Source organism: Cervus elaphus, chromosome 20 (genome assembly GCF_910594005.1).
Source record: "Cervus elaphus chromosome 20, mCerEla1.1, whole genome shotgun sequence".
Taxonomy (NCBI): Eukaryota; Metazoa; Chordata; class Mammalia; order Artiodactyla; family Cervidae; genus Cervus; species Cervus elaphus.
The window spans coordinates 42,105,442-42,117,985 of NC_057834.1; the positions used below are offsets into that span (position 1 = coordinate 42,105,442).

Consider the following 12,544-nt stretch of genomic DNA (forward strand, 5'->3'; position numbering starts at 1 on the left):
AAATGTGAGGTTTAGAGAAATGACTTTGGTCATTTCCACAAAGGGAAGGGGTGCCCACCTCTTGGATATACTGGACCTCACTCTTCAGCTGGTTAATATTCTTCTCATGGATCATCTTGTCTCCAGACCTCCCCTTCAAGTACACCTGAAATAAGGAAAACAACACTAATTAAGAAATCTCCAGTGGAAGTAATCTAAATGTCCATTGACAGATGAACAGATACAGAAAATGTGGTACAGGGGCTTCGCTGGTGGCCCAGTGGTAAAGAATCTGCCTGCTAATGCAGGAGACACGGGTTTAATTCCTGATGCAGGAAGACCCCACATGCCACGGGGCAACTAAGCTCACGTGCTCAACTACTGAGCCTGTGCTCTAGAGCCCACGTGCCACAACTACTGCAGCCCTCACATCCTAGAGCCTGTGCTCCACGACAAGAGAAGACACCGCAGTGAGAATCCCACGTACCACAACCAGAGAGTAAGTAGCCCGTGCCTGCCACAACTAGAGAAAAGCCCAAGTGGCAACAAAGACCTAGCACAGCCAAAACTAAATAAATACATAAAAACTGGGGGGAAAAAGAGGTGGTCGGTACACACACACACAGGCTAAAATATGACTCAGTCATAAAAAAGAATGAAATAATGCCATTTGCAGCAACATGGATGACCCTAGAGATTATCATACTAAGTGGAGTAAGCCAGAAAACTATCACATGAGATCCCTTACATGTGAAAATTAGAAAAGCAAAATGATACAAATGAGATTAACTCTTTTGATCAATTTATATACAAGATAGAAATTGACCTGCAGACAGAAAACGAACTTATGGTTAGCAAAGGAGAGGGGGGAAGGATAAACTAGGAGGGTGGGATTAACATATATACACACACTAGTATATATAAAATAGATAAGCAACAAGGACCTACTGTTAGCACAGGGAGCTATACTCAATATTTTGTGATAATCTATAAGGGAAAAGAATCTGAAAAAAGATATCTGTAACTGAATCACTTTGCTGAAACTAACACATCATTGTAAATCAGCTATACTTCAATAAAAATTTTAGAAAAAGAAAAGAAACCTCCAGTTAAATTAACTCCACCCAGGTAGCCTCATACACTGCCGTTCAGTTCAGTGGCTCAGTCATGTCCGACTCTTACACTGCTGGTGGGAGGGTAAATTGTCACCACCTTTCTGGGTGGTAATTTGGTGGTTCTGATCAGAAGACTTAAAACTATATTTACTCTTTGACCTATCAAAGCTATTTCTGGAAATTTATCCTAATGAAATAAATTTAGCTAAAAACTAGGATAAATACTTACGTACATACATGTAAATTCATGAAAAGGGGATTGTAAAGGGGATTTACACACTTTTCTCTGTATACCATGCTTGAATTTTTTACAATTGAGAAAATATTTCTTTATTATTTATACTATAAAACATATACACAAGTTAGCAATACATATACTTGACAAAATATTGTTTATGGCTGCAAAAAGTAGAAATAGACAAAATGTTCAACAATAGGGGATTAAAGAAATTATAGGGTATGTGTATAATAGAATACTATGAAGTCATTTATGGATATAGAAGATATTATAAACTACAATTAAAGGGAGGCAAGAAAATTGTAGTATAAATATACAATTTTTAAAAAATACAAACATAGGAAAATATCTGAGAGGATACACAATAAAATGTTAACAATGATGATATTAATAGAATTATGGGGTGGTAATCTAATGGCCAAGTAAAGGCCATGTAATGACTTTGAATAAAAAAATTAATTGAAAGTATACAGGTTGGATAGGGTAAAACTATTCATAGATAACAAGAACATGTATACAGAATAACCTTGGAATTCAATAAAAAACTATTAGAACAAAAAATGAATTCAGCAAGGTTGTAGGATACAAGTATAATATATGAAAAATAGTTGTATTTCTATACACTATTAATAGCAATGAACAATCCAAAAGAAAAAAAATCTAGAAATAAATTTAACAAAGCAAAACACTGCATTCTGAAAGTTATAGAACATAACAGAAACAAGAAATTACAGAACAGGAAATAAGAGAAGACCTTAAAAAGTGAACAAACATCCTATTTTCATGGATTAGAAAACTTAATATTGCTCAGATGGCAATACTCCCCAAATTGAACTACAAATTCAACACAATTCTTATCAAGATCCAAGCTGGTTTCTTTGCAGAAACTGACAAACTAATACTAAAATTCATATGGAAATGCAAAGGACCCTAAATAGCTAAAACATTCTTGAAAAAGAACAAAATTACTACAGAGCTACAGAAGTCAAGACAACGTGGGGCTGATATAGGATAGACATGTAGATCAATGGTATACAAAGCGTCCAGGAATAATAATTACATACTCTGATTTTTGTCAACTGATTTTTGACAAGTGTGCCAAGTAAGTCTTTTCAACAACCCATGCTGGTTAAAATGGACATCATGTGCAAAAGAATGAAGTCACATCATACACAAAAATTAACCCAAATGGATCATAGACCTATGCATAAGAGCTAAAACTATAACTCTCTGAAGAAAGTATAGGGATAAATCTTTGTGACCTTTGGTTTGGCAAAGTCTTCTTAGATACAATACTAAAAGCACGGTAACAAAAGAAAAATATATATAAATTGGATTTCAACAAACTAAAAATTTTTGTTTCAAAGGACATCATCAAGAAAGCAAAAAAAAAAAAAAAAGCCCACAGAATGGGAAAAAAATAAAAATTTTTTCCAAAACATTTATCTGATAAGCACTTACTATCCAGAATATATAAAAGAACCCTTATACTGTAACAATTAAAGCACAATTGGATTTTTAAAGAGCAAAGGATTTGAATAAATATTTTTCCAAAAAAGATATACAAACAGGCAATAAGCATATAAAAAGATGTCATTAGGGAAATGCAAATTAAAACCACCATAAGACACCACTTCACATCCACTAGGATGGCAATAATCAAAAAAATGGATAATAACAAGTGTTAATGAGGATATACAGAAATTGAAACCCACATATATAACTGGTGGGAATACAAAATAGAGCAGATGCTTTGGAAAAATGTCTGGTAGTTTCTCAAAAGATTAAATATAAATATAGAATTACCATATGACCTAGCAATTTCACTACTGCTAGGTATATACTAAGAGAATTGAAAACACATGTTCACCAAAAAACTTGTACATGAATATTCAAAGCAGCATTATTCATAAGAGAGTGGAAACAACCCAAATGCCCATCAATTGATGAATGGGTAACAAAATATAATATATTCATTCAAGGGAATATGATTCAGCCATTAAAAGCAGTGAGTACTGATGTATGTTACAATATGGCTGATCCCTGAAACTACTTTGCTAAGTGAAAGAAGTCAGACACAAAAAGCCACATGTTGTGCTGTGATTCCGTTTATATAAAATGTCTAGAAAGGGCAAATCCATAGAGACAGAAGGTACTGATAGACTGGTGATCACCAGGGGCTAGAAGGAGTGACTGAAAAAGTTCTGAAATTAGTAGTGGTGATGGCTGCACAACTCTGTGAATATATTAAAAACTACTGAATTGTACACTTTAACTGAGTTAATTGTAGGGTATGTGAATTACATCTCAAAAAGCTGTTTTTAGGAAAGAAACTTTTCATTTTTTTAAATTGTTTTAATTGTCTTAATTAAACAAAAATTATTTTAATTAAAAAAAAAAGTTCCGTAAACATACTTTCTGTCTCCACAGCTTTCAGCAGCTGAAATGAATACAGACAGTAAATGAGCACCTTGAAAGGTCATCTCATCCATTCCCCTGCCGAGTGCCAGGTAGCACTAGAGCCACTATAGCCTGACTGTGATCTCCTGGTGTTAATTAAGATCTTTCCAGGAGACAGTCAAGAACCAGCATCACAGATCTAGTTCTTCCCAGTCAAACCACAAGGGCCCTTTGGCAAAGTCAGCCGTTTCCTCTCCTGTGTCTGTAGGGAGAGTGGAGGGAGAAACAGTGGAGGTGAATGAAGCCTACCTTAATGATCTCTTCGTGTCCATCATTGGACTCCACCAGTTCTGAGGCCAGAGAATGACTACTTGAGCGGCTGGACACCATGGCATAGGTCTTCCTGCCCGCCTGCCAGAGAGAGAGAAAGAAAAGTGGATCAGAAACCATACGACCAGCACTGAACTTCTGTCCCTCAACCAATGCAGAACTGCTCCTCAAAAGACTTGAAGGGTTAGTCCAATGTTTCCCTCCAAAAATTCATTTCAGAACCTCAACCCGAAGCCACAGGATGAATGCAGCAGCAACAAGAACACAGGACGGGGAGAATTAGTTGAAATTGCAGTTTGGTTTTCATTGTAATAGGGGCCTCTACATCCCCAAAGCAAGGCACGATGCTGAGGTCAGCTGGCTGTGTCTGAAAGGAGATGCTCCCAGGCAGCAGAGGAGATGGCTCCAGCCAGCACTGAGCCGAGGGGTCAGCAGCAAAGAAAGAGAACCGGCAGAGACAAGGAGGCCTCGCTCCACCAGCAACCTCAATACCTTCTGGGCTAAGCGTTCAAGTTCATCTCCTGTCAGGTCACTCTGGAGAGTCAGCCTGAGCACGTCCACGCTGCCCTAATAATGACAATCACAGCAACAAAAATCTCTCAGCTTTACAGTCTACTACCAGTACACATGCACTTCTGCCAGTCCTGTAGAGTGAGCTTTATTATTGCCATTTCATAGACAAGAAAAGCTGAGGTCTGGAGGGGAACATCAGCTTGCCCAAGGTCAGTTCACTCAGGGACTCTGACAGCGTTCTTTACACAGCACATTGGATGTGCTCTCCTTTCCCCACTGTTTAGAAGGCATCCCTGGATTGGTCACCCCCAGTTCAGAATTTCTGCACCTGACATCCAACCAGGAAGTTACTGATTCCCTTCACAAGACTAGGATATCTTTCCTGAACCAAATCATAGGAAGGTACCTGAATCCAAACCCTTATTTCTGTGAGCCACACAGAAATTACCCAGAAGAAAGCAGGCAATACAATAGATCAGCCTAATTTCAAAGGAAGAAGCAGGTGTTCTTTCGTAACGTAAAGAAGGTTTAAAAAACTTCTTTTCATTGTGAGGAAAATAGAAAACCTGAGGGGGAAAACATGCAAGAAGAGGGAAAAGTGGGGGGCTGGAGATCTGGGGAGATAATAACATTGAGAGAGGATCAGCAAGGCAGAATGGACCAAACCCTGCCAATAACCCGTCTAACATGTACAGGTAGACAAGAGGCTGAGCGACTCTGGATCTGTGGATCTCACTAGAAAAATAAGGGTTGAGCTAAGTATCTCTAAGGCTCCTTCCATATTTGATATTATAACAGCATAAAAGAGGAGTACATGCCCCTTGCAGCTAATGATGGGAAGATGGGTACTGGACTAACCAAGACAAAAGTGACTTTGAGGTCATCTGGTCATACCCTGCCATGAGGTCCAGAAGTGTAAATGCCATCTTACTCTTAACAGTTCTGAGGAAACCTCCTAACCTTCCAAATATCTGATGGAGTGACAGGAGGAAGAAAGAATGGACTCTGCCCAGAAAGCTGGGAGAAGCTTCTCTGGGAGGCAACAGATCTTCCTACACAAGAAAAAACAAATGGGTGGAGAAGTAATCAGTCTCTGTAATCAGATACTCTGTGTTCTCCCTATAAAATGGAAATACTACCATCCAAGTGAGGGCTTTTTTGTTTAAGATTAACTGAAAGTATATGGAGGTTGTTCTCTGCCACATAAGAGTGTATGCTCAGTCGGTCAGTCATGTCTGACTCTTTGAGACCCCATAGACTGTAGCCCGCTAGGCTCCTCTGTCCATGGGATTCTCCAGGCAAGAATACTGGAGTGGGTTGCTATTTCCTTCTCCAGGGATCTTACTAACCCAGGGATCGAGCCCAGGTCTCTTGCGTCTGCTGCACTGCAGGTGGATCTACCAGCAGAACCATTGGGGAAGCCACATAAGAGGAAAGTATTCAAATATTAGCCTCTTCCCACTTCTTGGAACAAGTTCAAATATAAGAAAGATTGAAGACAGTCCCACATGGCCCTTAAGACTTACCAAACCTGGCAATGTAGCTAGCTTTTACAAAAACACTTAATTCCTACCAAATAAAAGCCAGACCCTTAGTGTGGCGTTTAAGGCTCTCCACAACCTGAGGCAACTCGCCTCCGCTGTCACTGGTCTTCATTGCCCCTGGTCCAATGTGCCCCATGCTTCCCTACTTTAGTAACTTCGCTCTCTTCATTTCCTTTGCCTAAATGTTCTTTCTTCTCATTTTTACCAGGGTCACCTGTGAGTTGAGTTTGCATTCAACTGCCACATCTTCCATGACACTTCCCCACATCCTGCGGGAAACACATACTCCCTTCTCTGTGCCCCCGCTGCTTCACAAGGCCTCTGGTGGCAAGTGCCTCTCACTTATTTGTGAACCATGTGATCTTCTACCTGTCAACTCCTTGTGGGCAGCTGTCTGCCACAGCCCCTAACAAAGGTAAGCATTTTCTGAATGCATAGTGAGTGTTCTATGACATCTAGGTCAAGAGACCATTACAAAAGAAAGAAGAAATGACTTCAAAATAGCCAAGTGAAAGTGAAAGTCACTCAGTTGTGTCCAACTTTGTGACCGCAAGGAGTATACAGTCCATGGAGTTCTCCAGGCCAGAATACTGGAGTGGGTAGCCATTCCCTCCTCCAGGGGATCTTCCCAACCCAGGGATCGAACCCAGGTCTCCTGCATTGCAGGCGGATTCTTTACCACCTGAACCACCAGGGAAGCCCAAAATAGCCAAAGTGGCTGCTAACTCTTTTCCCCGGTACACAGGCATGTGCTTTGATTAAAGCATAGTCTCGGAAGTTCCCTGATGGTCCAATGGTTAGGATTTGATGCTTTGACTGCCATGTCCCGGATTCAGCCATGGTATTTTAACTGGAACAGCACAGACGACTAGTCTGGATTTGGGCCTTGAGAGGTCATCTCCTATATTCATGTCATCAGAATCTCAGTTGGAGACAAGAAAGAAAGTTGAAGAAGTACTCAACTTGCTGAAAGAAACAATGGCTGAAAGACAGAGAAAACAAACAACAAACAAAAATAAAATAGCAGGCTTACCATACCAATAATTACACTAAATGTACACAGTCTAAATACATCACTTAAAAACAGATTGGCAGGAATTCCCTGCTGGTCCAATGGTTAGGACTCCATACTTTCCCCCAGCTTAGACCCCTGATTGGGGAACTAAGATCCAGTAAGCTGTACAACCACAGCCAAAAAATAAAAAGCAGATTGGCAGAATAGATTTTAAAAAATGACTCATTACATGCTGTCTATAAGAAACATATTCAATACTTTAAATATAAAAATATAGACTGGTTGAAGTAAAAGAATGGGAAAAGATATATCATGCAAATATTAATCAAAGGAAAGCAGGAGTGCTATGTGAATATCAGATAAAGTAGACTTCAGAGCAAAGAAAATTACCATAAATAGAAAAGGACATTATGTAATGTAAATCCACAAAGAAGACAGAGCAATCCCAAATGTATATTCATCAAACACCAAGCTGCAAAAAATATATGAAACAAAAACTGATAGAACAAATCCACAAATCCACAGTTATAGTTACAGACTTCAATACCTATCTCTCAACAACTGATAGAACAACTTGGGTGGGGGAAATTAGCAAGAAAATATAAGAACTCAACCACACCATCAATCAACAAGATCTAATCAACATTTATAGAATACTCCACCCAACATCAGCAGAATACATATTCTTTTCATGGATCTATGAAACATATACTAAGACAGACCATAATCTGGACTATGAAAAATCTCAACAAATTTGAAAGAACTGAAATATACAGAGTATGTTATATGACCACAATGGATTCAAACTAGAAACAAATAACAGAAGCATAATGGGAAATTTTCCAAACACTAGGAAACTAAACAATATACTTCTAAATAATCTTTGGGTCCAAAAGACACTCTTAACGTAAATTTTTAAAAATCGCTGAACTGAATGAAAATGAAAAACCAAACGTCAAACTTAGTCGGATATAGCTAAAGTAGTTCTTTAGAGAGGGAAAGAGAGAGAAATTTTCTAAACTCCCTCCAAAGAGAGGGAAATTCATAGCACTAAATGTATGTATTAGATGAAAAGAAAGTCTCAAATCAATAATTTAAGCTCCCACTACAAGAATCTAGAAAAAAAAAAACAAACTAAAACTCAAAGCAAGCAGGGAAAAGGACTTAATAAAAATAACAGCATGGATAAATAATGTTTAACACAGAACAACAATGGAGAAAAACCAATGAAACAAAGAGCTGTTCTTTGAAAGGATCAATGAAATTCATAACTTCAAATAAGACTGACAAAGAAAAAAAGAGAGAGACATAAATACCAATATCAGGAATGAAACACAATATTTCTACAGAACTTGGAGGTATTAAAAGTATAAGGTCAACTAATAAAAAAAAAGTTTCAAGGCCAACTAATAAAAAAAAAAAAGTATAAGGTAATAGTATGAACAACTCGATGAGCATAAATTTGACAATTTAGAAAAATGAATCAATTCTTTTAAAAAATATGAACTATCGAAGTTCTTCATCTAACATGACATAGGTAATATGAATAGCCTTATAACTATTAAGGAAATTAAAATCAGAGTTTAAAAATTCTCAGAGGAGTTCCCTGGCGACCTAGTTGTTAGGATTCCAGGCTTTCACTGCCATGGCCTGCGTTCAGTCCCTGGTCGGGGAGCTGACGTCCCACAAGCCACAGGGCACAGCCAAAAAAAGAAAAACTCCTCTAAGAAGAAATATCCAGGCCCAGATGACTCCACTGGAGAATTCTATGAAATATTTTAAAAATTAGCACCAATACTATTTCTACATAATCTCATCCAAAAAATAAGAGGAGGAACACTTTCAAATTCATTTTATGAAGCTATTCTTATTGTGACACCAAGACCAAAGACAATTTTAAAAAGAAAACAAAAACAAAAAAAATTACAAACCAATCTCTCTCATAAATACAAAGATTTTATCCCCTAACATTTTGTTAGAACATGGGTAAAAGACATGAAAAGATATTTCACTGAAGAAAATATATGGGTGGCAAACAAACATACAAAAAGATGTTCAACATCATTAGTCATTAGGGAAAGGCAAATTAAAACCACAGTGAGATATCATTACACACCTATTAGAATGGCTAAAACAAAGACTACAGTACCAAATGCCGGCAAGGATGCAGAGAAACGATCACTCACACGTTACTGGTGGGAATATAAAGTGACACAGCCACTCTGAAAAATAGTTTGGCATTTCTTTAAAAATTAAACATACAATCACCATATGACCCAGGAATTATGCTCCTGGGCATTTATCACAAAGAAATGCAGACTTAATGTTCACACAAAAAAATTGCACACTTGAGGTAGGAGGTGAGAGGAAGGTTCAAGAGGGAGGGGACATATGTATACCAATGGCTGATTCATGTTGATGTGTGGCAGAAACCAACACAGTATTGTAAAGCAATTATCCTTCAATTAAAAATAACTAAATATGTTTTTAAAAACTTGCACACTAATGCTTATAGCAGCTTTACTTGTAAAACCCCAAAACCAGAAACAACCCAGATGCCCTTCAGTAAGTGAATGATTAAACAAACTATGGTAAGGCCATATCATGGAATGCTTATTATTCTGCAATAAAAAGGAACTAATTACTGATGCATGCAACACCAATTTCCCAAGAATTAAGCTAAATGGAAGAAGCCAATCACAAGAGGTTACATACTATATGATTCCATTTACCCAATAGTCTTGAAATGACAAAACTACAGAAATAGAAAACAAGCAAAGGGGTTCAAGAGTTAGGGAGAAGATGGAAGTGGAAAGGAAGTGGGTGTGACTCTAAAATGGCAAACTGAAGTATCTTTGTAGTGATGGAAATAGTCTGTATCTTGACTGTATTGATGTCACTATCCTGGTTTTGACAATGCATTATGGTTTTATAAGATGTTACCACTGAGGGATGCTAAGTAAATGCAAAAGATCTCTATTATTTCTTATGACTGCATGTGAATCTACAACTGTGTTTAAAAAAAATACCTACAGAGATAAAAATTAAAGAAATAATGAAGGAAATAAGTAATTATTATCCTACTACTCTAAAATAGCCACTATTAAAATGTATTCCTTACAATTTTTCTATGCACATTTTTGAAAGGCATACTACTATATACAGTTATATACTTGTTTTGCCCCCCTTTACTATTTCATCATTAATTTCCATCACACTAAGCATTCTTCAAAAGTGGCTTTTAATGGCCATTAGTGTTAGTACTCCATGAATAGACCAGACTAATTTATTCAGCCTAACTGCTCCCCAACTTCAGTGTAGGATATGATCAACTTCTTTCATTTTATTTTTCATATACTTATTTTTTATTTTAGAAAATATATTTTATTTTGATCGAATGAGAATGATACATAACAAACAGTACCCAAATCACCACCAGGTCTGTTGCCTGGTCCATTATCCCTCAAGCCCAAACTGATTTTCTACCTTCTTTGCAGAAAAAGAATAGCATTTAGAACAGTTAGACCTTGGCCCAAACATTAGCTCTGACTTTCATTTGTTGTGTGTATTAATTTTATTCTCCTTCAGCCTTACTTTACTAGTTGATAAGATGGATAGTACAACACTTAAGTGAGAACACAGTGACTAATACACATAGACATACAAAAGTGCCAGTTCCTCAAATTTGACAATGCTCTTTAAAATACTCTCCATAAGCATATAGGTTAAAGTAAATATGCCTTGTTATGGGAAAAAAATGCATATTAATTCCTACTTCATACTATATAAAAACATTAATTCTGAGTGGATTGCAGATGTAAATGTGAAAAGCAGAAAAATAAAGGTTTTTAAAATTTTTTTTTAATTTTTATTTATTTGGCTGCATAGGGTCTTAGTTGTGACACATGGGATCTAGTTTCCTGACCAGGGATCAAACCCAGGCCCCCTGTATTGGGAGAGCAGAGTCTTAGCCACTGAACCACCAGGGAATTCCTAGAAAAATAAAAGTTTTTATAGAATTTTTTTTTTAGGATTCCCTAGTGGCTCAGATGATAAAGAGTCTGCCTGCAATGTGGAAGACCCAGGTTGGATCCCTGGGTCAGGAAGATCTCCTGGAGAAGGAAATGTCAACCCACTCCGGTATTCTTGCCTGGAAAATCCCACGGACAGAGGAGCCTGGCAGGCTATAGTCACAAAGAGGTCATAAAGAGTTGGACGTGACTGAGCAACTTCACTTTTCTTTCAGAACATTTTTACGGCCTTGACAAAGGCAAAATTTTTCTTAAACACAGCATAAAAAAATCCTTCTCGTAAAAAATTGATAAATTGGACTATATTAAAATTTTGAACTTTCATTCATCAGAAGACACCATTAAGAGAGTGCATGACAACCCACAGAGTAGAAGATATTCATTCTACGACTATCTGACAAAGGATATTCAGAATACATTAAGAATTCCTGTAAGACAAAAAACAACATGATATCCTGGACTGAATCCTGGATCAGAAAAAGGACATGAGTGAAAAATCTGGTGAAATTCAATTAAACTCTACAATTTAGTTAACCAGTATTACATCAATTAAAAATTTCTTAGTTATGATAAATGTGCCATGGTTACGTAAGATGCTAGCATTGAGAAAACTGGGTGAAGAGTATATGAGTATTATCTTTGCAACTTTTCTGTAAACCTAAAATTATTTCAAAGTAAAGAGCATATTTAAAGGAAGAAAGAAGGGGAGGGAGGGAACATGAGAGGGAGAGAGAGTGGTGCCCAACAGAAAAATGAGCAAAACACTTCAATAGAATCATCATATAAGAGGATATTCACATAGCCAATAAACATATGAAAAGGGTTCTATCTCATTAGCCATGTCATCAAAGAACTAGGAACTAAAACCACAAGGCAATACCACAAAATACCCATCAGAATGAAGGGTTAAAAAAAAAAAAACCACCACCAAGCGTTAGGGGCTGTAGAACAATCAGAACTCTCCTACACTGATGGAGGGTGTGCTCATCATCACAATCAATCACAATCACTTTGGAAGTATCTACCACAGATGAACACATGACACCCTCAGTCCAGTTGCTCAGTCGTGTCCAACTCTTTGCGACCCCATGGTTATCCACTCAATAGAAATGCACATATACTTTCCCCATAAAAAACACATGCTAGAATGTTCATGGTAGCATTTTTCACAATAGCCAAAATTAGCAATGTTTTGGAGTAGAGTGGATTAATTGCGATATAGCCATCCATACAACAGAACACTGTACAACAATGGAAAAGAATGAACTAATGGACATGCAACCTGGATATGTTATGGATATGTTTACAGATAGGGTAAGCAAAAGGAGTCAGACAATAAAGTATACCATATGACTCCATTTCTACAAAAAGTATAAAAA

At 37.3% G+C, this 12,544-nt stretch overlaps 1 protein-coding gene across 4 annotated transcripts in view; it reads right to left on the reverse strand.

Annotated features, from left to right (window-relative positions):
* The window catches only part of TUFT1 (tuftelin 1), a 42,548-nt gene that overhangs the window by 17,596 nt on the left and 12,408 nt on the right, over positions 1–12,544 (reverse strand). For 3 of the 4 annotated variants that reach the window (XM_043877501.1, XM_043877499.1, XM_043877498.1), the window contains exons 2-4: positions 4,555–4,629; positions 4,042–4,143; positions 59–145 (exon numbers count right to left, since the gene is read on the reverse strand). In XM_043877501.1, coding sequence (XP_043733436.1) covers positions 59–145; positions 4,042–4,143; positions 4,555–4,629 — 264 coding nt within the window. The remainder of the gene's footprint in view (positions 1–58; positions 146–4,041; positions 4,144–4,554; positions 4,630–12,544) is intronic. The other variant, XM_043877500.1, reaches the window with a different exon arrangement.